Genomic DNA, 23,725 nt, shown 5'->3' on the forward strand with positions numbered 1-23,725 from the left:
TGTGAGTAACTGCATTCTGTTAACATCCATCCGGACACTGATCTGTATCATAGTGGATTGCTTCAGGGGAACGAACAATCGCACCTCGCGTCCATGTAGACGATGAACAGGCTGCAGAAGACCTTTCCATTCGCATGGCCTCACTGTCTGTCGCGGAGGACTTCAGACGACACCCATTGGAGCGTATTGCTCACCTGCAGGAACATTTTTCACGTGGGATATGGCAAGCCACCGCGACGAAGATGTTTGCTGGGAGGACATTTGGAAGAGTAGGTGCTTCTCCCCTGGTTGTTCGCAGGCCTTAACAGCGGACCAGTGTCAGTTAGCTTCCTTATCAGCGCGTACGTCTTTAAGGTCGCACGAAACAAATCGTACGACACCCCGTCCTAAGGCGGTATATAGCTCCCGCGACACGGTTTACTGTGCCTTCCAAGCGACCAAAGTCGTCCATCAAGCACCAGGCGGTATGTGACTTTGAATGTCATCCTTTCTGATAATCTCTGTTCATGGGATGTGTAGATGTGAACACTATCATTCAAATGGGCCAGACTGTCATCGTGGCTAGTGCGGTGGCAGATGGTGCCGTAGACGGTATGTACTGGGGACATTCTCGTAATATCCTGATTGCTGATGTCTCCGTAGATACTCCTGGCGCTTACAACGAGAAGGGCTCCTTAGGTGTTTGGGATGGAGAGCAGGGTGCGTGCTATGCTCATGGGGACGCTGCTGTCGTCGTTGATCACTTGACAATCCAGTGATAATCTTAGATGGCCATAGCAAGGACGCCACTAGGTCCGCTGGTGAGAACATTCAGCATACAGCATTCATTACTTGCTGACACTGACCTTATACCTGCAGTGCATGAACAGCGACATTACTTCACTGTTAATGATGTCGCCTCAAATCCCAACTTGTGAGCAGTTGTCCAGTATTCTACTTCCTTGCGCAAACTAAGTTGTCTAGCCCCACCAAATTTGTATCTGCCGGTCGAGATAACGCCGTACTATTTTGGGATTTAGAAGCACAAGACGGACTCAAGAAATACATATGGGAAAGTGAGGCAGAAGCTTGCCTGCATGATACCGGTTGCTGATATTTCTTGGACTCATTGCAGGGCGTTTCCGGGATAATCCTGAGGTCGTCAAGTATCAGCCAGGTGGCGCCAACTTGGCAGTGCAGTGTAACGATGGGTACACCTGTTTATCCTCGCAATGCACTGGCCTTCAAGACTGACACTTGACTTCCAGCGCTGTCTATATTGCTCGCGATGATGATCCTGTTGATATGCATGCCCTGATAGTCGCACAGCCTCAGCACAAGCACGTCACCGCAGACATGGACTGGGGCTTAGGGCTGACGGAGAATCATATCTTTGCATCATCAGCATGCCTTATGGACAGAAGTGGGTTCCATCGTGGATTCGACATCGTCAAAGGCAAGGCAGTCATGACTTTCGATGCCGGCGAGCAAGCGTGTAGCACAATGACGATGGACCCCTTTGGTGAGCATTCACCAGTGAACATGCTTATTGACTCGCAACTGACCAACACTGTAGGTGATAATCTGTACATTGCCACAGAGGGAGCAGACTCCAACTACGCATTGCGTTGCTACGATGTGCGCCACCGCAGCAAAAACAAAGCCGCCGAGCAATACGTTGACCTCGAGCCGTTTGCTGGAATTCCAGCCCAGGGTGATACAGACATCAATTGCTTGTCTGTGAGCTCTGACGGCATCTACATCGCTGCAGGGCGCACAGACAACCGGCTCGATGTCTACGACACGCGGATGCTCACGCGGGGAGCGCTGTACAACTTCTCCCATGAGGATGGCGGCCTGATAGAGACGGACTCGTACGGCGTCGTGAAGGTGCAGTGGGTCGACAGTGTGCCATACGGGACAGGCTTCCTCTCGGGGGGCGTTGACGGTGCGGATAGGGTGTGGTGTATTTGTGCGGGTTGTGTGAACTGAACTGTGGCGATTTTGACAGGGTGCGTTCGGCTGTGGGACATGAAGTATGCCGGGGACGATCCTCGCAATGGGGAGGTACTCGTGCGATGCGACTACGATGTCGCGACGTTTACACTGGGGAACATGTACGAGGGGGAAGCTCCGATCGTTGTGTAAGTCGGTTCTCCTTACTCGCTGCGCCTGTATGCTGACATGTTCGCGTGCACAGCGGAGAACGTTCCGGTAAAGTCACTGTGTTTGGTTACCAGAAGGCAGACTCCTGGGATTAGGATTTTCGTGCCACCTTGTTCATCGCATCTATATTCTGCAGCGTTTCCGGATATCTCTGACATGTAGCATACATATGATGGTCTGTGGCAATTGTATCCTCGTTGGGTTAGCGTGGGTCCGTACACATGCGGTGGTGATGGAGTCAAGTAAATACAGTTCTTTCTCGTGCGAGTTTCCTTCTTTTCTAACAACACATCAAAGCGGGCGAGAACCCCGGGCTATCGAGACAGTCTTTGGTAGGTAGCATTAGATTAGCGTGCTCCGTGCACGAGATCCATGTACGGAGGTGGATGAACGACTCGCTCATGGTCTTCATGGTGGTCGTCAAGATCCCGCACCCCGTACGGCGGCGGCGCGTGCCCGTGCGATTCCCCCTCGTCGTGCGGAAGCGGCGGCGGAATCGCTCCCCTCGGCGGGCTCTGAGCCCTCGGAGGGGTATCATGCGCCGCCCCAGGCGCCCTAAACTCCGCCGAGTCGATCGACGGCGGCGGGTCCGACGGGTCATCCATGGGAGGTGGAGGCGGAGGCGGCATGCTGCCCTCGTCGCTGAGGCTGATGTTCTGCTGCTCGAGCGCAAGGCCCAGCGCCTCGATGGTGCCGGGCTCGTCGAGGGCCATGGTCGCGAGGCCAGTCACGTTCGCATCGTGCGTTGCCATCTCCAGCGAGGGCGGAGGCGTGAACTGGCGCTGCAGGACCACGTCTGCGTACCCGTCGAACTGGTCGGACGCGTGGAAGCCGAAGAGCATGCCCTCGCCGTGGAACACGAAATCCGCAGGCGGCGGCGCGGGCTCTTCAGCCGGGGGAACGAAGATCTCGCGCTCGGACTCGAGGAACGTGGGGAGGCGCGAGGTTGACGCTTCTGACTCGAGGAAAGTGGGCGGGCGTGAAGACGAGGACGCCTCTGCTTCAGCTGACCAGAAGGGAGGGGGGGCTTCCCGCTCCTCGAATGGGGGAGGCGCGCCCGGGGCTCCACTGGGACCCGCCTCGTACTGAGGTACGTCGGCATCATCCAGTCTGATGGTGCGAGTGGGCGGGCGGTCGTGCTTCTTGTGATAGGCCGCATCGACGGACGGTTCGACTTCAGGAAGAGGCGCCGAGGGAGGGAGGATAATCAGAGGGATCGTCAGAGTGGACACGCGCTCGGTGTGGGTCGACATGTTCATAAACGTTGCGTGTACGAGAAGCCGGAACGAGACCGAATGGAGGAGAGTCGCCTGTGTGATGGAAGCGCACTCCGCTTCGGACTCCGTGGAGAAGAACTCATCGGAGGGAACTCGTTGGTGGTGATGAGGAGAATCTGGCTGGGGAGCTTCAGTAGGCTGGTGCAGTACGAGCCGTATACGCAGAGGACGCGACGGGTGCATGCGGCATGATGCCCCGGATAGCGCTATGACCTTCCGCTCCCCGTGTTCGCCTTGCCTCACAGCGAACTCTGGATTCTGACGAGAGGTGGAGGGAACAGGCTGTGTCTTTTGAGACGGCGACGTCGGTTCCTCTGTATCGGACGGATTTGCGAACTCGATGTCGCTGAGCTCGTCGTCCTCGTCTTCATCGCGCTTGACGGTCACAGTGCGTACCAGCTCTGCGCGCAAGTTGCGGAGACGCAAGCCCTGCTCTACTACTAGGTCGGGAGTAGGAGTGGGTACTGTGAAGTATATCGGTATAGGCTCTCCGGCCTTATACGTTGTCCGGGGAAGCTGGACCTCAATCTTGCTAGGTTCCTCAATGACCCACGTCTCCGGTGTTGGGTGTAGATCATGGGTATGTGATGTATAGCGTCGGGTATGAACGAGGAACGATCGGCTTAGCGGGGGAGCATCCTCGTCTATGGGCCAAACGTTCGCAGTAAGCGTGTACGCGAGGGAAGATCGCGAGGTGTGCAAGCACTGCGGCGTGTCCAAGGGGAGCGGTATCGAGAACGAGAAGCTGGATCTCTGCTGGGGACCCTGGTCCGGAGTGGCCGCAAGGACGAGCTCGGTATTCGCGAGCTCGATCTCCCGCCCATGCGCCTTCTCCGCCGAGCGCAACACGACCGACCTGCCGTCATATCGTTCAGCAAACCCGTCCTGCATCCAAACGACCGCAGCAAACCCAAGAGACACATAATATTGGGTACTCACACTTTGCGCCACCTGAACTCTGCATCGGCACTCTTTATCTGCAGCTCGCCCTCGATCGCGGCGCGTTCGTTGTCTGCGCCGAGGTATCCCTTCTGGAAGTGCACCGCGTCCTCCGTGACGGGTATGATGAGGATCTGGGGGCCTGCGCCGTCCGGGGGTGCTGCGCCTGTGTCCGAGTCGCCATCGGCGCGGTCAGGAGCGGAGACGAAGCTGTGGTCAGAGTCGTCCGAGACTTGCACGTCCGTCGCGGACGGCTCCTGGGTGTACGTCGGAGGGAGATCTGCTGACATGGTAAGGGGACGGGATGGACCAGAGATTATGGAAGTAGAAAGTTAGCCGCAGCCAAGAGTTGTGGGGCGAGCATGGCCAGGTGAGGGGCCGTTCCAAGCCAGTGCGCCTAGACGGAGATGCATAAGCCACAGCACCGTTCCGACGGCGTAACGCGCAATCTGCAGTGTATTCTCCGATCCTCCTCGGTGCACTATCCTAGCATTGTCTCATATACGCATATGTACGTATAATCGTGGGCCCTTCAGACGGGAACAAGGCAGCCACAGCATATATTTCGGGATGTTCGTCATTCGATTGCAAGAGAAGACCGTAACTTACGCAAGCGAAGCTCTCAGGAAGTTCTCCAGCGACAGCAATCAACGGACATGGCATCAAGGACGGACATATTGAGAACATGTTGTTGTATTCGTTATGACTACATGCAAGGATCTGGACACAACAGCAGCGAGAGCTGCATCTACCTCGGTTGTCGAAGAGGCACCCACGATACAGAGGTCCCGCGAGGGCATGGATGCCTTGATTGGGCCTAGGTTCGTATACACGAAAATCTTGGCTGCGATTTGACCTCACGATGTCGTGGAGCGTGACGACGACGGAGGATACCTTAGCAGCCAGCAGTGTGGGCAGAGTGTATAGCGCGGAGAAAAAATTATATTGCTAGGTACTAATTACATCTGCGCAATGCCGTGAGCGATGGGGACGGCCACGAGAGTGCGAAGACATACCTCAAGTCTATACGACGGGGCGTGGCGGACGAGATGTCATTCTCAGAGTGTAGCACGCCGTCAGTTGATGAGAAGTGACAGCGCAGCTTCGTATACGAGGAATCCGTTTCAATCTTGGCTACACATTGACCTCGCACTACCATTGCCAGAGCGGTAGGCGAGGCTTCGATAGAGCCGAAGGAGTATGGACGAGCAGGAGCAGCACACGGATCGACGCGTGAAGGGTATCTTCTATATGCTACAGCGGTACAAGATATGGATACAGTCAGAAACCTGCGAGAGGCGTCAGTGATGAGAATGAGCGACGCAGGCTGGAGCTTACAGCACTGGCAATCGAATGGACACAATGGGGTATCTCCACCGCTGTCGGCGATACCCAGCTCATCTTCCTTGTAGATCATGAAACCTTCTTCTGTTCGTCGACCTGTAAGAGAAGGTGAGAAATAGGTACGTGGACGTGAGAGAGGGGTAACGTACGAGGGGCAGTGCCCCGGGAGTCCTTGAAGCGGTCCTCGTCCTCCCGGTCCTTCTTGGGCTTCTTCTGTTTTACTCCGCTGGCCGCAGACTTGTCCGCCTTCGCAGGCTGGGGCTTCTTGGCAGAAGACAAGCCGGCGGAAGGATCGAAGACGGTCTCAGGGACTTGCCGTTTGGGAGGCTTGCTGGGGGCAGCATCCTCGGCATCGGCGTCGTCGCGTTTCCGCTTGGCCGACTTGTCGTTGTCGGCCTGCTTGTCCTTGGACTTTTTCTTCTTTTTCTTCTTCTCTGGCGGAGCAGAAGAGGACGAAGAGGCCTTTGGAGGAGCAGCAGGAGGCTTGCCCTTGGAGGCGAAGATGGCGTCGATCTCGGAGATGGGCATGGCAGGAGAAAAAAAGCGACTCGGGGAGGGCAAGGAGCGCGGGCGTCTATTTGGTGATGGGACGCGTGGCAGGGATGAGTCGGACGCGGGAAGGCAGACGGCGTCGCTACGCTCAGCAGGACCAGGATCCCGGACTAAAGGCCTCGGAACAGAGTCCGTCTCAAGTGGTTAGCAGATGTATGTACGCGGTGCGGCGACGTGGAGAGGTGCGACTGACACGCGCACAGGCAGCAGAACGTCGGCCACGGTGGACTGGGGGGGATTGGAAATGGCAGCGGGGGCGTTGGGCCATTCAACTTGAATCTGGACCCGTTCACGGCGAAGCAGATGGCGGCGCTGCAGGCAACGAGTGTCGCAAAGGCGGCGAACCGGTCTGCGCCTGGCGGAACCTCGGCGGGTTATTTCGGCGTCGGACTCGGAGGAATGTCGACGAACCAGTCCAGCTCGCACTCGCATTCGCATTCGCTCTCGCTTTCCCGCCCAGCTGATGACAGCAGCCCTGCCCTTGCCCTGGCCCATCCGAATCCCTTTCCTCCCCTCTCCGATCTCCAGGCGCCAAACTCCCCCATGAACGTCCGTCCCGTCTTTCCTCCCCCCGTCCTCCGTCCAGACTCACCCTCCCATCCCCTTTTCCTCCAGCCCCCGGCTCCGCCCCAGCAGCCCAGCAATGCCGCCATGCAGGCAGAGGTCATCCGCTCCCGCAAGCGCAACTGGCTCCAGGGCCTTGCCTCCCTCATGGCCCAGCGTGGAATGCCCCTTCCGCCTCAGCTCACCGGCGTCCCCTTTCCGCCAAATTATGACCCCGCAAACATGCCCTGGAAGTCCCTCGAGGTCTCCCCCGCCGACCTCGGTGTCGTCAGGCTAGCAGGCGTTGATGTCGACTTGTTCAAGCTCTGGGGAGCTATCCTCCACCATGGGGGTGGTGCTGCAGTGCGTACCTCCATACCTCGCTCATGTTTCACCATCTCTTCATCTACGTCGCGTCATGCGCGTCCAGGTCTCTCAAAAGGGCGGTTGGGTCGTCGTCCGTGACCACCTTGGCCTCCCCGAATTCATGCCCTCCCCCGCCAATCCCGCAGAGACCAAGCCTGTGCACGAGATGCTCGAACGGTACTACATGGCCCTCCTCGGACCTTTCGAGGAGGCGTACCGGAAGAACATGATGGAGAACCAGCAGCGCGCCATAGCAGCGGGACGCGGTCTCCCAGGGCGCCCTGGCATGGTCGCCGGCAACCCTGCTGCTGGCATGATGCCCCGCCCCAACCCAGTCCCCAACATCAGCATGGACGTACCTGGTCAGTTCCTCCCTGCCCAGGCCAACGCCATGCTCCTCCATCCTCCTAACATCATGGGCGCAGGCGTGAATGGCGCGATGAACGGGGGTTTGTCTCTCAACAAGATGCAGCCGGGAGGTCTGCCCAACGGGTCTGCTGACCTCGAGCACGACCTGGAATCGCGGAAACGGAAGATGGCAGAGGTTGCCGAGTCAGAGGCGAAACGCGCCAGGCAAAAGACCGGTACGTTTGTGTGTGAACGCCATTACGGTAAAGGTGTTGATAACCCGTTCAGGTGGCTCGGACGTATCGGAGTCTCGCGGTGTAAGTCATTCATTGCTTCTATCCACCATCATGCACGCGATCTCTCATGCTCTCCCTTCGCAGTCGGTCGCACCCGGACAAATTCCTGAAGCAGCCGTTCCCACAATAACACGGACCATACGCCAACCTTCACGCCGCAAAATTGAATACGTGCCACTCGCCCCCGAGCTAGACACTGCTGGGGGACGGAACCTCGACTTCATCCAGAACGAGTGGGCACGCGTCGCTGCGCGGCCATTGCGCCACAGCGACGAATGGGGCCATGTTGATATCGACGCGCTCACGCTGTCGCTACGATCGCGTATATCCACCGAGCTCTCTTATTCGCTGACGACCTTCGCTCTGCTCACACTGGCCCGAAATCAGTCATCACACCCTCGAGACCAACGTGAGAGCGGCTTCCCTATTGCCCAAGCCCCTGATTTACTCGACGAGGCGGTGGACTTGGTCGAGGACCTCGCTTTTGAAGGTGTCGAGGAGGATGGCGATTTGGGAGGCGACGCGCCGTTCATGACGCACAAGGAGCTGGTGAATTCGCTCTTGGACGAAGGAACGAAACCCTTCGCTGGACTACAGCCTTCACAGGGGATGAAGTCCCCTGACCGTGGCCCACGCCAGCGCCCAGCAGAGATCGTCCTTACTGTCGTCAACATCTTGCGCAACATCTCGCAAGGTGACGAAAGCAACGCGGGTCACCTCGCTCAACACGAGAAGTTAATCCACGTTTTGCTCCGACTCTGCAGTCTCGCTCCGCGCAGCAAGTCGTCCTCCCCCGTTCCACTATCGCCCATACTCTCCCTCTCCGACCTACTCACAATTCGCAAGGACGTCGTCCATATGCTTGTGAACTTCGGCGCCTTCATTGTTCTGCTCCCGGACGGTGCGGCCGCGCCGACCAAGCAGATGCAGCACACGATCAAGCGAGCCTTCGAGGTTCTCGCGTCCTTCCTCGTCGATCCGTCCGAGACGATCTCTCCATTCAGCTATGTCGTCCAAAACGGCATCCACCTCACGCCCCACAACCCAAAACCCCCCACGCCACCATCCCTGGCGAACCAGGCTCTCGAGGCCTTCGCCCGCTTCACGCTCCTCGACGACAGCCGCCACGCCGTCGCGCAAATCGTACCCGCGTCCTGGATCTGGCGGACGTTCGAAGCGCTAGTGCACCGTCTCCCCGTCTCGGAGCACGACTTCCACGCGATCATGCGCGAGCCCTGGATCGGCTACGTCGAGCGGCTCGTCCTCTGCCTGTACTCGCTCGCCTTCCTCGCCCCGCCCGAGCTCAAGCACCGCGCGAAGCGCGATGTGTCGCTCGGCTTTTCCAAGGTCGTCCTGCGCATCCTCCGCAAGCTCACGCTGCACACGCCCATGGAGGGCCGCTCGACGTTCGCGAACCTCATCCGCCGTGCGATCGAGCTCCTCAAGGTCGTCGACGACGCCGAGGACTCGTTTGACCCGAGCCGCTCTGCGATGCCCACGCTTTCCTTTGGCGTCGGGTATGGCGAGCACGGCGACACCAGAGTCGAGCGCGGGCGCGGCATGCTGTGTGCCTACCAGGAGGACATCACCCTCGGGCTCATGATGCACACAGAGGTCCTTGACGCGATGCTGTTCTCCGAGCTCGAGAGTCTGGCCCGCCTCGGGCCGTGAGCGTGGGCGCGAGCATGGATGTTGGATAACCGTAACTATGACCGTGCCGGGATTGTTTTCACTTTGTCTGTTGCTGTCAGTGTCGTGAGGCTTTGTTACTGTTATGTTATACTCATATCTGTATCTGTATGGTTGTATACTCAGTCTGCTCCTGGAATAATCATATCTGTTCGCTTCCTCTGCTGTCCAGGTGCAAGGAGCCGGTGGAGGCCTCCTTGTCGGTAGGCGATCACAATGCACGCCACAGCATAGATGCTTAGACAACATCAACGATATGATATGTCAGTCCAGTACCGCTCCAATACGACAGCAAATACATGTACGGGAAAAGGCCATATAGATCAGACAAGGTACGGAAGAGAAAGGAGGGGGCAAAGGGAGTAAGTACTGTAAGAAGGGCATTAGGCTCGTAACAGGTCGGGAGGGGAATCGTGTCTCGAGTCAGGGTCAAAAGCAGCATTAAGCTCAGCAATTGCACGCATCCTTGCCCTTGGCGTTATTCTCCTCCAGGTTCACGCCGCCCTCCTGCGCAGCACGACCAGACGCGGCACCGGGGCGTTGCCCGCCGCGAGTCGACGCCAAGATCTGGTCAATGGGGATCTTCTTGGCTGTAGAGCGAATGGCGAGGGAAAGGAGGCAAGCCGCAGTGAGCCGCAGTTCGTCGCAACCGCAGAGCGGACCATATGGAGCCACTTACCAATCTCGGTGAAGATCTCTACGACGCCCTCGCCCGTCTTCGCGGACGTCTCGAAGAAGAGCAGGCCGGCCTCCTGCGCGTACGCCTCCGCCTCGTCTCTGGGCACCTGCCTGAGGCTCTCGGGTTCGCCCGAAGTGCCCGTCTCTCCAGGAGTCGCGGTCGCATCGTCGGCCTCATCTTCGGACTCGGGCGTGGAGGACGAGGCGGAAGGGGTGACGAGATCAATCTTGTTGCCTGCGAGGGCGATGACGATGTTGGGGTTCGCTTGCCGTTGCAGCTCCTTCACCCATGTCTTCGCCTTCTCGAGGCTGGACGCCTTGGTGACGTCGTAGACGACCACGGCGGCCTGTGCGTTGCGGTAGTACATGGGCTGATTGCAACATGACACAATGTGGTCAAGAACTGAACATTCATGAAACAACTGTGGCACGTACTGCAAGGGAGTGGAATCGTTCCTGGCCGGCCGTATCCCATATCTCGTATCGCAGCACACGGTCCTCCAAGCGGCACTTCTGCGTGAGGAAGGCAGCCCCAATCGTGGGTTCCTTGTTGGGCTGGAACTCATTCGATACCTGCGTGGCACGTTGAGGGAGAGTACGGGGAGATAATGGAGAGATTACGCACGAATCGCAGCACAATTGACGACTTTCCGACCGCTGCCTCACCTGTCGCCGTGCAGTCCCGTCAGCGCCGTCCTCAACCACACGCCAAGAAACGCCCTGCATCTCACAACGCCAGACCACATGCAGCGAGTCCGCCCACCGTGGGGATGCGGGCACCACAGACTATGCGGGGCCCCAGGGATGCAGAGGGTGTAGCGAGAGACTCACCAAGTAGCACGAGCTTGACCTGAACGGACCTCTCTGTCGAGCCGGAAGCAGCATCGGCCATGTCTATGGATTGTCGGGGAGGGGAAGAAAAATAGAATACACGGAGGAGGGAGTGAGTGATGGCGTAACGAGGAACAGCGCACACGTCCCTCAGTCACACCCGTCCTTGTTTGTCCCTTTCGGCGCCTCTCGCCCTCAGAGCCACGGCCCACCGTGCCTCCGCCACCCGGCTTGACCCAGACCCCGGTGACACGCAAGTTGTTCTGAATATTACAGTCTCAAAGTTTTCAATTGCGCATGCGACACATCTGTGGGTAACTAAGGCTCCACTAGGTTCAGGTAGTACGGCTCGAGCTCCGGACAAGTGGTGGTGAGGCCGGGTTCTAGCTCCACCTCCGATACCCCGTCAAACGCAGCAGGACACTCGAACGTAACGTTCCCAGACCCGACCACGGAGGATGCATCTAGGATCTTTCCGGACGTAGCATCGGAGTACACAGCGACGTCCTGCTGCCCGACGGCCCCGCCACTAATACTAAGCTCCCTCTTGGGGTGGCCGGCGGGAGAGCTCGGGAGCGCAGCACTTTGGTCGTAGAACCAGAATGGCTGACTTGCGTAGTTGCTGTCCTTCTTCTTCAAGAACGCCGCGTACTTGCCCTTCGGGTCTCCATAGGCAGCCGCGACCGCGGCGACGTGCGGAAAGATGTCCGCGACGTCTTCCTCCTTCGGGTCTTGGGCCATGACGTAGTCGAGGGCGGTTTGGATGGTCGCTCCGTACTTCGATTTCGCGGTCCAGAAGTTCATCCCGAGCTGGTCGCCTAGCTTTGCGTTGGTCTGCGTAGGAAATATGTCAGACCGTCGGTCAGCAGTCAGCACCCCCTGAACTCACGATCATGGCCTCCAGATTGAAACAGCGGTAGTGGTATGGTCTTGTGCGGACGGCCTCGAAGGGTTGCTCACCGGACGCCGCGATCTGGTCCGAAAACTGGTGCGTGAAGTAATTCTTAAGGGTAGTCTGTGCGCCTTTCGTGTCGCCGAGATACACCTGCGCTGCCGCCAGCTGATTGACGTAGAAACTGACGTGATTGCTGCAACTTGTTGTCAGACTACGGCGATGTTGAAGACGCGGATAAGTGCTCACTTGGCCTTTGACGCAACCTCCTTCCCAAGGGCGCTGTTCTGGAGCCACGAGGCGTACGACTTCATCCAGTCCGTCATCGACTTTTCCCTTGCGCTCGTCCAGTCGGGACTTCCAGCAGCCTTCAAGATAGACATCGCATTCGTAACCTTCACCATTCCACGCATGTCCAAGATCCCGGCGAACGAGCCCATCTGATGCGCCTTCCCAGGACCGCGCACCTGCTGCCCGTAGTTCATGTTCGGATTCATGGCAGTAGTCGAAGCGAGGAAGAACGTGTCGATGAAGTTGGCGGCATTTTGCGAATATGACCGAGTCTTCGTGATCGCAAAAGCAACGGCGTTGTAGATTACCGACTGGGCCATGCTGACAGCAGCAGGAGAGTCGGGAAGCGAGCGCACGTCCGGGTTAACCTTGCCATCCCGAAGCTGATACGGGCATGTGGTCCAAGCTGTTGCAAGCATGAATAGTTTAATCTCTATCTCGGCAGAAGTCATCGTTGCACGCACTTGCTGAAGGTGCCAGGGTCTTCGAAGGCGATGGGGTGCACTTGCTACCTGCGTTTGATGTTTTCGCCGCACCCTGAGCAGGAGCCAGATTACCGCTGATAGTCCTATCGCTTGTCGTGCGAGAAGAGGTGGTCGTCTTTGTCAGACTGCCAAGAGTGGGGGCGCTAGTAGGCAACGAGAGAGAACCACCCGTGGGAGCTGAAGAGAGAGCGTCCGTCGGAAGCGAGGAGACCGTCGTCGGCGAGAGTTGAGCATTCCCAACGTCTTGTCTCCGTTGGACGACGATGTTGGACGTGCCATGGCCGACAAGAGAGCGTCTCCGTCGAAGCATGCGATGATGAGCATGACCAGAATGCGCGTCCCGTACAGCACCAAGAGTCCTCTGAACAAGCGCTAGTTTGGCATCGAGAACCTCGTAAGCGTCGTCGTCGTATCCACCATTCTCGTACGGGTCATCGCCATCGTAAGTGCCATTATCGTAATTCGGATCGTCTGCGTCGCCGTCCGGAGAGTTCGTGCTGTTACCGCTGCCTGATGGCCCGGACAAGTGGTTTGTTCCTTTCGAACACCAGTTGCAATCAGGCCAATGGCTTCGCCAGCTGTCAGCCACGCGCATACATGAAGTTCCGGAGACTCACTAAGGCGCCCAGCTGAGGTAGTCATGGATGTCACCGCTCGGGGGCTTGATGCCACTCTTGTTGACGATGCCTAGATGGCTGTCAATACATACAGTCGAGCATGACGCCAAAACAGAAGCACGCACTCCAAGGACCTGACTTCGCCGAGCTGCTTGCCTTGTTCAGGATGCTCTGCCTTGCGCTAGAAGTGCTACTCGAGTTTGCCTGTTTGAGAACATAGTTGACGTTGACCCAGTCGTTCGAATCAGCTGTCATTGTGGTGGGTCAGTGATGCAGTGAGACTACAGCGCACGCATGGGACTCACCAACAACGAGACCAGCTGTTGCTACTACGACCAGCGAGAGTAGCATATGGGGAGTGAAGCGAGACCGCGGCATTCTAAGCGATAGAAAGACGAGGAAAGACAGCGCAGTTGAAAAAAATAAACAGCTGCTAGCACGCCAGCCTGCCAGGAGCAACGCAAAGCCAGCTCTGCGGGAGAAGAGATGAGGGGAGGAGGAAGAGAGGAAGAGGACGAAGCTGGCGCTTATGAGGTTGGCTCGGTGGGGCTGACACAGGAGGAGGGACGGTGGACAGCTTCGTTCGGTTCCCGACTCGTCTGCATCAGTATAGAGGAGCGCCCACCCCAATTCGGTAGAGTGCTTCAGGCAGAAATGAGAAGCGTATACTGCCATCGCAGTGATAGTATGAGTCTATAAATCTAAAGTGGGTCTAATTGTTATGTGGCGACCAAGACGAGAAGCAATCATGTAGGTCACCATTGAATCTTTAGATATCAATACAAGCATACGCGTCGTCAAAGACGAACATTCATGGGTGCAATGCCGTTTGTACGCACTGGCATGTTGTGGACATGAGGAGGACAACTTGAAGACGAACTTGATTCGAAGACGCGCAATCGAGGAGCAGAAGCGCGCGCGCCCATGTGGCATCCGGCCCTTCACTTATTGTGCCTATCTCTTGCGTCTTGCGTTTGCTATTGACGAACATGCCGAGAAAATGCGAGGTAAGAAATTCTCAATGAGGAGCGAGTAAATTTACTTACGCGCAATCATGCCAGTCTCCGCCGAGCAAGGGACTTGTAAAGAGAGCGGACGACAGTCGTGAGGAAGCGACTCTCACAGACCAGAGACTCGCTGCAATTCAGCAGCGACTGGCATTTCTTTGTCATGACCTCAGGACCTTCTCTACCAACGAGGATGCTGTGCAGCGCCTGAGCACTTCAGTGCACACGCATTTTCTTGGATCCCCGTATCTCTCGCCGCAAGATGCGCAGTTCGTCCAGACATGCGATCTGGCTCTCCTCCGAGGACCTAACGTATCATCGGTATCCGGAAACACTGGCGATATCGCTCGAGCTACGCTTACCTTGCCCACATACTTGGAAGAAGGGATGGATGAACTGGTCAAAGCACGTCGTGCAAAGAGCGAGCATGACCCGGATGTGAAGCGGGACTTCGTCCTCTGCACTTCGCATGACCTTGCCCCACTTCTGCAAGAAGCATGCGGATTCTCGAAGCAGTACTTCGAGACCCGCGCATTCAAGGCTGCCTACAAGCGTTGGGAGAAGGACGTGCGGAAGGCGGAGAAGAAGGGAGGAACCGGTCTGTAGTGGCGAATTCATAGCCGACCTGGGTCCGCCACCGAAGTTCGCCGGTGACGAGCCTGCACCTCTGCCATCCGCAAAGGAGAAATTCGGCACAGGAGACGACTTGCGGACTTGGAGAGTGTATGTGGACGGGGTCTTTGGGCCATTGACACCAATGTATCGCACTCTGGGGCGCTAAGTACTCACCGATATACCCGAAGAGACGTCCTGCAACTACGCCAAGCCAAGCTCTCCTTCCCTTCCGTACACCTGCTGGTTGGAGTCTTCTCGGACGACCAATGCGAGCAGCACAACACGTCGCCACATATGGTCCACGAGGATCGGTGCGAGGTGCTGCGCCACTGCAGATGGGTGGACGAGGTCATGCCCGACGCGCCGTGGACGCTGCATCAAAAGTTCCTGCGCGCAAGACAGATTGACTTCGTCGCTATCGACGAGGGCACATCCATCAACCCGGATTGTGATCGGGACCGGCTGAACGGATACGACCTAGTGAAGAGTCTCCGTAAGTCTGTGCTTCGGGCTCGTTCAGAATGTTACGTCAGGATGAGAGCGGTATGATGACGAGTCGCACGCTGCTGGCAGGTAAAGCAATCCCGACACGGCGGACGAATATGTCGACACCGATGCCGAGGAGCCACGACCCATTCCGCGCGAAGCCTCAGGTGCAAGAGAGTTCAAGGACAGACTTGAAGGAGCGGGAGTCAGAGGGATGATGCGAGACGCACCCGAAATATTGCGGAAAGACAGCAATGGAATTGCAAAGTGCAATAGAGACGCCATTTGAGGAGCCCGCGGACTCGACACCTTTCAAATTCGAGGAGCCGAGGGTGGATGAGTTCGGGACGGGCAGCGGAGCATAAATTTGAGGACCTGCTCAGCTGGGTGCGCAGTGGACAGTGCGGATGTCTATTTTCCGGTCGGGTCACATATTCGTGGATATTGCAGTGTATCAGTAGGCCGAGACGTGATCAACCATTTGGGTAACGAAGTATAGCTGGACTGAAGAGTGACGTTGGCGGCAGCGCCCACTTTCAAGGCCGCGACCTCAAAGAGACGTGGACTATTAGCCAAATCTACGTACAGTAATGTCTAACAAGGACGTTAACCATCAGCTCTGTAGCCCAAGCTTCTCCAGCAGTCGTTTCGCTGGCTTCCCGCTCTCAACAGACAGATCCAACTCTTCCATTGGAGGAAGAGAGAGCAGCTCGTTCGCGCGTTCCTCCGCATCCCGGCCTAGCGATAGAATCTGTCAGAACCATCGCTGACGTGGTGGAGACAGCGTCGTACCTTCATACAGCACGTCATAAATCTGCCCAGACGTCAGCACAAGCTTCGATAGCATGGTCATGTTACTCACCCCTGATGCTATCGGTGCAGCTACGCCTAACTCGTCCACAATGGCCTTCATGCCCTTGGTGGTCGTCACACCCTCCGCGACACTGCCAAGCGTCTTGATGATGTGGTCCAGCTGTTCGCCCTTGCCGAGCCGGTAGCCGACGGTGTAGTTACGACTCGTCGATGAGCTGCACGTCAGGAACAAGTCGCCGACGCCCGCGAGGGTCAAGAACGTCAGTGGAGATGCGCCATACGCCGTTCCCACTCTCGTCATCTCCGCGAGACTTCTTGTAATGAGCACTAGGAGCACGGACGTAAGTTTGAACCCACCCCATGAAATGGAAGCAGACACGGACTCGCTCTCGTGTTGTTTTCGAAACCCAGACCAGCGGCCATGCCAGCTGCAATGGCGTATACGTTTTTTAATGCACCCGCAAGTTCCACACCGATAGGATCGTCGCCGGTGTAGCTTAGGCACGAGGTTCAGCCGAGAAGGGAAGACCGGATAAGTTACGGCTACGCACCAGCGGAACCATGGTTGATGGAACAGATCCGAAGCTTGCTGTGCATGTTCTTTCGACAACGAGACAACAGATACTGAGGTAGGTTGTCTCTTGACGACTGGTGACCAATGAGTGGGGGCCGCGCCGACAAGTGAGCTCACCCACTTTCTTTTGCAAAGGACGGACCCGACTATGGAGGTACGTTCAATGCAGTGCAGGGGCACGAACGCACCGAATTGCTTACAAGGAACGTCGCGATCTTCGCAATCTCGGGACCACAAGTGTCGGCGATAATCTCGAGAGTGAGTGCACGCGTCTTGATCTCGATTCCCTTGTTGACGAAGATGAGCAAGGGTATCCTCCCGCCGTCCAGAGTTGGCTTCAACGCGGTCAGCGTCTCCCTAGAATAGCCGTATGCGCGTAAATTGAAAGCGTCCGCGATGTGTCGTGTCGGAGGCAATAGGCAGCGAGAATTACCTCACACCTTCGGTGGGGATAGCAAACAGCAACACGTCCATGCTCTGCACCATCTCCGCCGAGGGAAACTCTGGCCCTACGGCGGTGATTGACTCGGCAAACTCATGGTCCTGGAGAGCCTCGGGATTGCGATGGTACTGGTTGAAGTACTTGACCTGGTCGCCGGAACGCGACCACATGTACACACTGTGCGAAGAGTCCTCCAGGTGGTCGGCGAGACAGCTGCCAAAGTTGCCAGCACCGAAGACGAGCACCTTGGACTTCTTCCCGTGGTTCTGGTGTGGGAGCATCCTGAAACCTGTGGGAGCAGCGATACGTGTCCTGAAGCGTACACAGAGCAGAGAAGGGTGGGCAGGGAGCGATGTACGAGCAGAGCACCTGAGGGTCGGGAGGAGAGCGGAGAAGAGGAGCATACGGGAGGCACGCGGAGCCTCAGCACGTTGGGGTAACCTGGGCGGCCAAAGAAGGCAAGAATTGATCGCTGTGTTCTGGACGGCTGCACGCGCGGAGACACGCTGCTGGAATTTCACGAGCCCACGCAGGAGCAGCTGGCAGAGAGACAGCAACTGCCACAAAGCGCGTAGAGGACATGACCGTGTCCGAGGACAACCCGCCGCCGTGTCGCGGGAAGGAGGTACGGGTCACGTGGGAAGACGATGTTTGTAACGCTCGCTAACCTCCTCCTCCCTTCCGCTTTCCCGGACTCGTTCTAGACCTTTCGCTTTATCGTTTTCCCCTACTGTACGCTTACCTATATTTCTGTCATCACGCGCCTCTCCAGGCTCGACGCTCATTCAGCTTCCTTCCTAGCTTAGGCATCCTTTATAATTCGCTACTCATTCGTCACCGGTGCTGTCCTCCTGCCTGGTACATAAAAGCGTCGTTCGTGTACTCTGTACCCTAGCGTACTCCGAGCAGAAACGCAGTCCTTTAACCTGTCTCCTGCCGAGCGCTCTAACCGTGTGAAGCCTACCGGCGTCACATTTTTTTGACAGCACATCGACTCTAAACTCATACTCTCATCTCTTCGTCTCTCGTCGACTGGATCCCCCTGAGTCTGATCAACTCGGCTTTCCTCCTCGGCGACAGACTCGTCTCTATTCTCTACATCTAACTGTGGTATTCGACAACCATCAAGAAAAACAACAACATGTCTTCGAACATACGCTACAACCTGCGTAACCGGGCTTCGGGCCCTCGTCCTGGAGCACACAGCGGCTTAGCCCCGCTCCCCGGTACGTTCCAAAACCCCTCGCCCCTTAGTACTGACGCCTTGTCCGACAGCGGGCTCTCCGATACAGCGGTATCAGAGAGCCGGAGCATTCGCTCGGACTCGCGCGTCCGACCTGGCGTCTCGTACAGCCAGGCCGTTCGTACTGACGATGGGGCAGACCCTGGTTCGCTCGGCGACCAGGAGGCAGACCCTCGCAGTTCCGGAGTAGACTCTGCCTCGCACAGCGGGCTAGAGGCGTATCCGTGTACCCCTTCCCCGCAGCCTAGCGCTGCTGTAGTTAGTAGCACCCTGTCCCCGTCGGATAAGGAGAATACAAACCCTGTACGCCCTTACGCACCCCGTCCGTCCTCCACGGACGTTGAGTCTGAACCCGCCAGCGGTCTATGGACCAAGGTACGTCGTCACAAGCGGCGCGCGCGCAGCCATGATGGCTTGCCGCTTCGCGACCTACCGCCTCACCTGAACCCCGCGCTCTCTGGGGTCAGGTTGAATAAAGAACAACGGCGCGTTGTCAACGCTGCCGAGCAGTCTCTTACCGAAGAACAACGCAGCCGCATCCAGAAGAGGATGCAGAACATCCGCCCGGGCGAGAGCTCTGAATCCCGCGGCGAGGGCCCTTCCACCTGGGAGAAGGGCAAGGCTGTCGACGCGCGCAACTGGGGCGCCGCCGACCTCGACTCCTCTGAGCTGGACCCAGAAGCTCAGCGCAGGGAGCTCGAACATTATTCTATTCAACGTAGAACTAATGAACAAGCCAGGACGGCTAAGAAACGTCCTCGCGCTATGGTGGAAACGGCCACTGACTCGTCCGGACGCGGACAGAGTGAAGCGCAGGAGGACGTTACTCCTGAAGAATTGGAGCTCACGCGGCAGCTTGAAACTGCTCAGCGTAAGCTCGCCGAGCTTCGGAAGGCTCGCGCACGCAGGGCTTTAGAGAAGGGCAAAGATGTGTCTATTGTAGTACCTACTGCTAATATACATGGATCTATCCCTACTTCTCGAGAGCCCGAGCTGTCGGCGAGTGCTAGAAAGAAGACAACGAAGCGCAAGAAAACACAGACTAAGTCGCGCCGCACAACAGACCCCTCGCAGGGCATGGCGGCAGCGTTCGTTAGTGAGACCCTCGCCCCGGAGCGAGGACGTAGAAGCGATCGGCGAGGGCCACGTACCTCGTTTCCCCAGCCGATATCCCAGCTGGAACCCGGAAGCTTCATCGGACGGACGCTGCGCGGGCTGTCAGGAGGGCCGCCGTCGAGCAGTTCGAGCTCGAGCTCTTCGGGCTCTTCGAGCTCGTCGAGGTCTTCGTCGCCCGGATCTGACTCTTCATCCTCTTCGAGCTCGTCGTCCAGTAGCTCGGATGGATCGGATTCTTCAGACGAGTCGGACAGCTCGTCTTCCGGGTCTTCGAGCAGCTCGAGCTCGTCATCGAGCGGTCGTCGCCATAAGAAAAGTCACAAGCGTCGCCGCGGTTCGAAGCGGCGACGGTCTAAGAAACATCGTGCTTCAAAGCACAAGGTGCCAGTTTTGCGTCCGGTCGATCCTGAGCCTTACTCCGGGCGGGCGGACCTGACTGTTTTCCATCGGTTTATTAGCCAGATGAGGGATTACTTGCAAGGGTATCGTGTGCGGCCTCGGCGGCAGGCCAGCATTGTGTCGCGGTTCCTGACGGGACGAGCTCATGAGTATTATGTTAATACTGTATCTAGAAATCCGAAGACTTATTCTTTCAAGGACATTCTTGTGGGCCTGTTCAATTATTGCTTCCCTATCAATTTTCGGCAACAGATGCGTGAGCGACTACGGAACACGCGGCAACAAGGACGCAGCGTGCAGACGTACGTCTATGAGCTCGAGAACCTGTTTTTGGTCCTCGGTATGGACCGCAATGAAGAGCGTGTGGATGCCTTCTGGTTCGGTCTTGACAAGTACATCCAGAGCGAGCTCTGGAAGCAAATGATGAATCTGAAAAGCCCGTACGAAGACGTCAAGGCACGGGCACAAGTCATTGAATTAGCTCGTGAAGCTCTGGATGGTCGTGGGCCGCGTACTCACCAGAACAGTAACCGTGGAAGCGGTCAGCGTGAAAGACAAGACACTACTCCAGGGCCCAGCCAAGGCTCCGGAGGTCCCTCTGGACGTCGAGAACAGCGTAGCGATCGGCGGTCTGGAGGGCGGGCGGAGAGGAAGTTCGCCCAGCGCCGCGACGCTCGCGGAAAGAATGACAGACCTGCGCGGAACGGTAAAGGACGTCAGTCTGATAACCGCGGCGACAACGGGCGGGGCACTCAGCGTGATCAGCCTTCGGGCAGGCCTCAGCTCTCGCAGCGCGAGCGAGAAGAGTTGATGGCGGCCGGGAAGTGCTTCATTTGTCGCGAGACAGGGCACATGTCTCGCAACTGTCCTCGAGGTGCGCAGGTTCGCTCGAATCGTCGCGGTGGGCCTCCTGGTATCGAGTCCAATAATATTGAATTGGACTTTGCGAACGTTGAGAACCTTCGAGGGCTTGCTGAAGCTACAGAAACGATCGGTGAGCTCGAGTCCCACTCAATAGAGCTGGCGGGTATGCAGGAAGACATCCCGGGTTTCTACTGCTTACCTTGGGATTCTATCTGTAGCGATCTCGTACTGACGGATCCTGTGGAATGTTCGTCGTTTGTGGACGGCCCCGGTGCCGCCTGTCTGAACGACGATGACTCCATGCCTGACCTACAGTCAGTTAGCGATTCGACGGTGTCGGAGGACTTACCTAGTCCATGCGACGGAGGCTCGGAAGACTCGTCCGAGCCTTCGGGGGATTCTCCTGTACCTGTAGTAGATGATGAAATCAGAAGTTGTTCTGACGGTTTGGACGAGATTGACTTACCGCGGACGCGTGCGGAAGGGAATCCTGGGTACGCATGGGGTAATCCCTATGAACAACGCGCTGCTACGGTGCTGAATCAGTGCCGACCCTTCTGGAACGGTGGTAGCACTTCTCTTGAGCACGAGTTCTTCCTGGTCCAGCAGGTGTCCGACGACTTGTACGTCGTCGAGAACACCGCCTTGGACCTGGAAATGTACATTAGTACTGAAGCCTTACGAGATCCTATGTTCGACATACCGGCTTGGTACCGTCTTGAGTTGCGAGCGCGTCTCGGCCCTGATGACCCCGCGGTCTTGGAGGGCGTGTCCGTTCTCATGGGTGACGTGCTGGCCGAGGTCCTGGAGGAGCGTCTGAACGACGCACTGCCCCACCCGGCTGGCCAGGCAGTAGGCGGCGAAACGTCGCGCTTTCGGTGCTTCCAGTACTGTGATGTCGTCGAGGTACTCGACGACTATTTGGCTCTGTCAGTCAGTATTCCGAGCGGACGGCTCGAAAGCAATACATACTTTGATTTCCGAGACTGGTACGCGCATGCCGCGAGGAGAGCTCACCTCGAGCGGATGCCTCTTCAGGATCGGGCCTTCGAGCTTGCTGACCTGAATGGCGAGCTGGCTGACCTCTTTGCGGAGGACGGTGACTTGGTTCCGGAGGCCGTTGAGCTCTTGAATTGTACTGAGCTAGAAATCAATGCAGTCAGCATGAAACGCAGCAAAACGAAAACAGATCCTCCACTTATCATTGAGCGAAACGCTTCTGAACCGCGCGACTTTGCGCGCGTAGTTCCTAAGCCCATTATTGTGTCCTCTTGGATCCTAGGCAAGGAGGCACGTACCTTGCTTGACACCGGTTCCTTGTCGGACTTCATCACGCCGACTTTTGCTCGGGACCTGGGCCTAAAGGTGTTTCCGTTAGCAAAACAAATCCCCTTGAACCTAGCGGTGAAAGGCTCACGCGCGAAAATTAGCTATGGTTGCATAGCTGAGATTACTTACCAGGAAATCCGCGAGCGGCGATATTTTGACGTCGCGGTTATGAATTATGATATAATCCTAGGGACACCATTTATATATCAGCATCAGATGCACCTCAGCATGAACCCCACGAAGGTCGTAGTGGGGAGTGTGAAGAGCTTACCTATCGCTGGTAAGCAAGTGAGGATGCTCGAGTCTTGCGCAGCGGAGCTGTTTGAGGACCACCTGGAGGTAGCGCGGCGGGAACTGCGTCAGTATGCTGAGTCCATTTGTCAGGAGGCGAGTGACTCACCGCTGCCGCCTCTCCGCGCGATCAACCATACCATTCCGCTGAAGGACGAGTCAAAAATTTATCACTGGCGGCCGTCTAAGTGCCCGGACGCGCTGCGACCGCTGTGGATCGAGAAGCGAGATGCTTACCTGAAGTCGGGTCGTTGGAGGATGTCCAACGCGAGGAACACCTCGCCCATGCTCCTGTTAACGAAGCCGGGTACCGGTAAGAATGGAATTCCACCGCGGCTGCGCGTGGTATGCGACTTGCGTGAGCGCAACGCTAACACTCACAAAGTGACGTCGCCCTTACCGGACATGGAGGGCATCTTGCGGCGCATCACGCGCAAACCGTACCGGTCCTTGATCGACGGAAAGGATGCCTACGAACAGATCCGAATCGAGCCCTCGCACGTCCCGCGCACGGCGATGATGACCCCGGATGGGAACATGGTTAGCTTAGTGTTGCAGCAGGGGGATTGTAACGCTGTAGCTACGTACCAATCTTTGATGAATCACATCTTCGCGCCGTACATCGGCGTGTTCCTTGATGTCTATCTTGACGATATCGCCATCTATTCTGACACCCTGGCCGAGCACATTAGTCACGTCAAACTGGTGATAGACATCCTGAAGAAAGAGCAGCTTTACCTGAGTGCGACGAAGCTGAAGTTTTTGTGCGCCGAAATGAAGATCTTGGGCCGCATCGTCGATGACGAGGGCATTCGCATGGACCCGGATAAGGTGGATTGTGTCTTGAATTGGAAGACCCCGACGAGCAAGGAGCTCCTTCGGGGCTTCCTAGGATCTGTCGGTTACCTCGCGGACGACGTCGCAACGGTGCGGATTCCTATGGGAGTGCTCAGCTCCATGACTGGGTCGGACTCGACCTTTTCGTGGGAGGTCACTCACCAGCGTGCCTTCGACGAGATCAAGCGGCTGTTGCAGGCGCATCGCGAGCATCATCGGGTGCCGTTAGACTATCGCAAGGACGCACCTCGTATATGGCTCGTGACGGACGGTTCTCAGGCTGGGATTGCGGGAGTGATTTCGCAGGGTGAGGACTTCCGGCGGGCTCGAGTTGCTGCGTTCTTCTCCGCGAAGCTGTCCCGGGCGCAGACGAATTATCCTGTGCATGAGATCGAAATGTTAGCGGGCATAGAATC

At 57.1% G+C, this 23,725-nt stretch overlaps 11 protein-coding genes across 11 annotated transcripts; 6 read left to right on the top strand and 5 right to left on the bottom strand.

Moving 5' to 3' along the window:
- Positions 1-108: 108 nt before the first annotated feature.
- L226DRAFT_33811 (WD40 repeat-like protein) lies at positions 109-2,366 on the top strand. The gene is made up of 12 exons (XM_067674055.1): positions 109-269; positions 327-464; positions 520-591; positions 643-699; positions 756-800; positions 859-913; positions 964-1,055; positions 1,115-1,190; positions 1,248-1,501; positions 1,556-1,927; positions 1,991-2,123; positions 2,180-2,366. The coding sequence occupies exons 1-12, from the start codon at positions 221-223 to the stop codon at positions 2,238-2,240; spliced, it is 1,404 nt and encodes a 467-aa protein (XP_067543240.1). The 5' UTR covers positions 109-220; the 3' UTR covers positions 2,241-2,366.
- On the bottom strand, positions 2,242-4,744 carry L226DRAFT_528809 (uncharacterized protein). The gene is made up of 2 exons (XM_067679463.1): positions 4,362-4,744; positions 2,242-4,278 (listed from the first exon to the last, which is right to left on the bottom strand). The coding sequence occupies exons 1-2, from the start codon at positions 4,649-4,651 to the stop codon at positions 2,493-2,495; spliced, it is 2,076 nt and encodes a 691-aa protein (XP_067543241.1). The 5' UTR covers positions 4,652-4,744; the 3' UTR covers positions 2,242-2,492.
- An 898-nt stretch (positions 4,745-5,642) lies between these two features.
- Positions 5,643-6,233, bottom strand: L226DRAFT_518607 (DUF1764-domain-containing protein; the record flags this gene model as incomplete). Its single annotated transcript, XM_067678553.1, has 3 exons — positions 5,643-5,650; positions 5,700-5,801; positions 5,855-6,233. 3 exons carry the CDS (start codon positions 6,231-6,233, stop codon positions 5,643-5,645), a joined length of 489 nt encoding a protein of 162 aa, XP_067543242.1.
- Positions 6,234-6,872: 639 nt separating this feature from the next.
- Positions 6,873-9,637, top strand: L226DRAFT_528811 (uncharacterized protein). The gene is made up of 4 exons (XM_067679464.1): positions 6,873-7,163; positions 7,231-7,750; positions 7,803-7,831; positions 7,895-9,637. The coding sequence occupies exons 1-4, from the start codon at positions 6,909-6,911 to the stop codon at positions 9,479-9,481; spliced, it is 2,391 nt and encodes a 796-aa protein (XP_067543243.1). The 5' UTR covers positions 6,873-6,908; the 3' UTR covers positions 9,482-9,637.
- A 33-nt stretch (positions 9,638-9,670) lies between these two features.
- On the bottom strand, positions 9,671-11,069 carry L226DRAFT_528812 (ras-domain-containing protein; the record flags this gene model as incomplete). Its single annotated transcript, XM_067679465.1, has 5 exons — positions 9,671-10,089; positions 10,179-10,548; positions 10,613-10,750; positions 10,803-10,843; positions 11,009-11,069. 5 exons carry the CDS (start codon positions 11,067-11,069, stop codon positions 9,947-9,949), a joined length of 753 nt encoding a protein of 250 aa, XP_067543244.1. The 3' UTR covers positions 9,671-9,946.
- Positions 11,070-11,326: 257 nt separating this feature from the next.
- Positions 11,327-13,644, bottom strand: L226DRAFT_565227 (chondroitin AC/alginate lyase; the record flags this gene model as incomplete). Its single annotated transcript, XM_067683771.1, has 7 exons — positions 11,327-11,842; positions 11,898-12,096; positions 12,150-12,597; positions 12,656-13,245; positions 13,294-13,363; positions 13,419-13,541; positions 13,599-13,644. 7 exons carry the CDS (start codon positions 13,642-13,644, stop codon positions 11,327-11,329), a joined length of 1,992 nt encoding a protein of 663 aa, XP_067543245.1.
- Positions 13,645-14,282: 638 nt separating this feature from the next.
- Positions 14,283-15,142, top strand: L226DRAFT_607764 (uncharacterized protein; the record flags this gene model as incomplete). Its single annotated transcript, XM_067685853.1, has 2 exons — positions 14,283-14,300; positions 14,355-15,142. The coding sequence occupies 2 exons, from the start codon at positions 14,283-14,285 to the stop codon at positions 14,904-14,906; spliced, it is 570 nt and encodes a 189-aa protein (XP_067543246.1). The 3' UTR covers positions 14,907-15,142.
- Positions 15,143-16,014: 872 nt separating this feature from the next.
- L226DRAFT_565229 (NAD-dependent glycerol-3-phosphate dehydrogenase) lies at positions 16,015-17,511 on the bottom strand (the record flags this gene model as incomplete). Its single annotated transcript, XM_067683772.1, has 8 exons — positions 16,015-16,139; positions 16,194-16,215; positions 16,264-16,541; positions 16,598-16,710; positions 16,766-16,862; positions 16,910-16,934; positions 16,989-17,145; positions 17,222-17,511. The coding sequence occupies 8 exons, from the start codon at positions 17,509-17,511 to the stop codon at positions 16,015-16,017; spliced, it is 1,107 nt and encodes a 368-aa protein (XP_067543247.1).
- A 623-nt stretch (positions 17,512-18,134) lies between these two features.
- L226DRAFT_607766 (uncharacterized protein) lies at positions 18,135-19,774 on the top strand (the record flags this gene model as incomplete). The annotated part of the gene is made up of 2 exons (XM_067685854.1): positions 18,135-19,569; positions 19,638-19,774. Exons 1-2 carry the CDS (start codon positions 18,372-18,374, stop codon positions 19,772-19,774), a joined length of 1,335 nt encoding a protein of 444 aa, XP_067543248.1. The 5' UTR covers positions 18,135-18,371.
- Positions 19,775-20,240: 466 nt separating this feature from the next.
- On the top strand, positions 20,241-20,799 carry L226DRAFT_565231 (uncharacterized protein; the record flags this gene model as incomplete). Its single annotated transcript, XM_067683773.1, has 2 exons — positions 20,241-20,472; positions 20,516-20,799. The coding sequence occupies 2 exons, from the start codon at positions 20,241-20,243 to the stop codon at positions 20,797-20,799; spliced, it is 516 nt and encodes a 171-aa protein (XP_067543249.1).
- An 833-nt stretch (positions 20,800-21,632) lies between these two features.
- On the top strand, positions 21,633-23,017 carry L226DRAFT_541825 (uncharacterized protein; the record flags this gene model as incomplete). Its single annotated transcript, XM_067682090.1, has 3 exons — positions 21,633-21,951; positions 22,000-22,785; positions 22,953-23,017. The coding sequence occupies 3 exons, from the start codon at positions 21,633-21,635 to the stop codon at positions 23,015-23,017; spliced, it is 1,170 nt and encodes a 389-aa protein (XP_067543250.1).
- Between the last annotated feature and the right edge of the window lie 708 nt (positions 23,018-23,725).

This window comes from Lentinus tigrinus (assembly GCF_003813185.1).
Source record: "Lentinus tigrinus ALCF2SS1-7 unplaced genomic scaffold L226scaffold_1, whole genome shotgun sequence".
NCBI classification, from domain to species: Eukaryota; Fungi; Basidiomycota; class Agaricomycetes; order Polyporales; family Polyporaceae; genus Lentinus; species Lentinus tigrinus.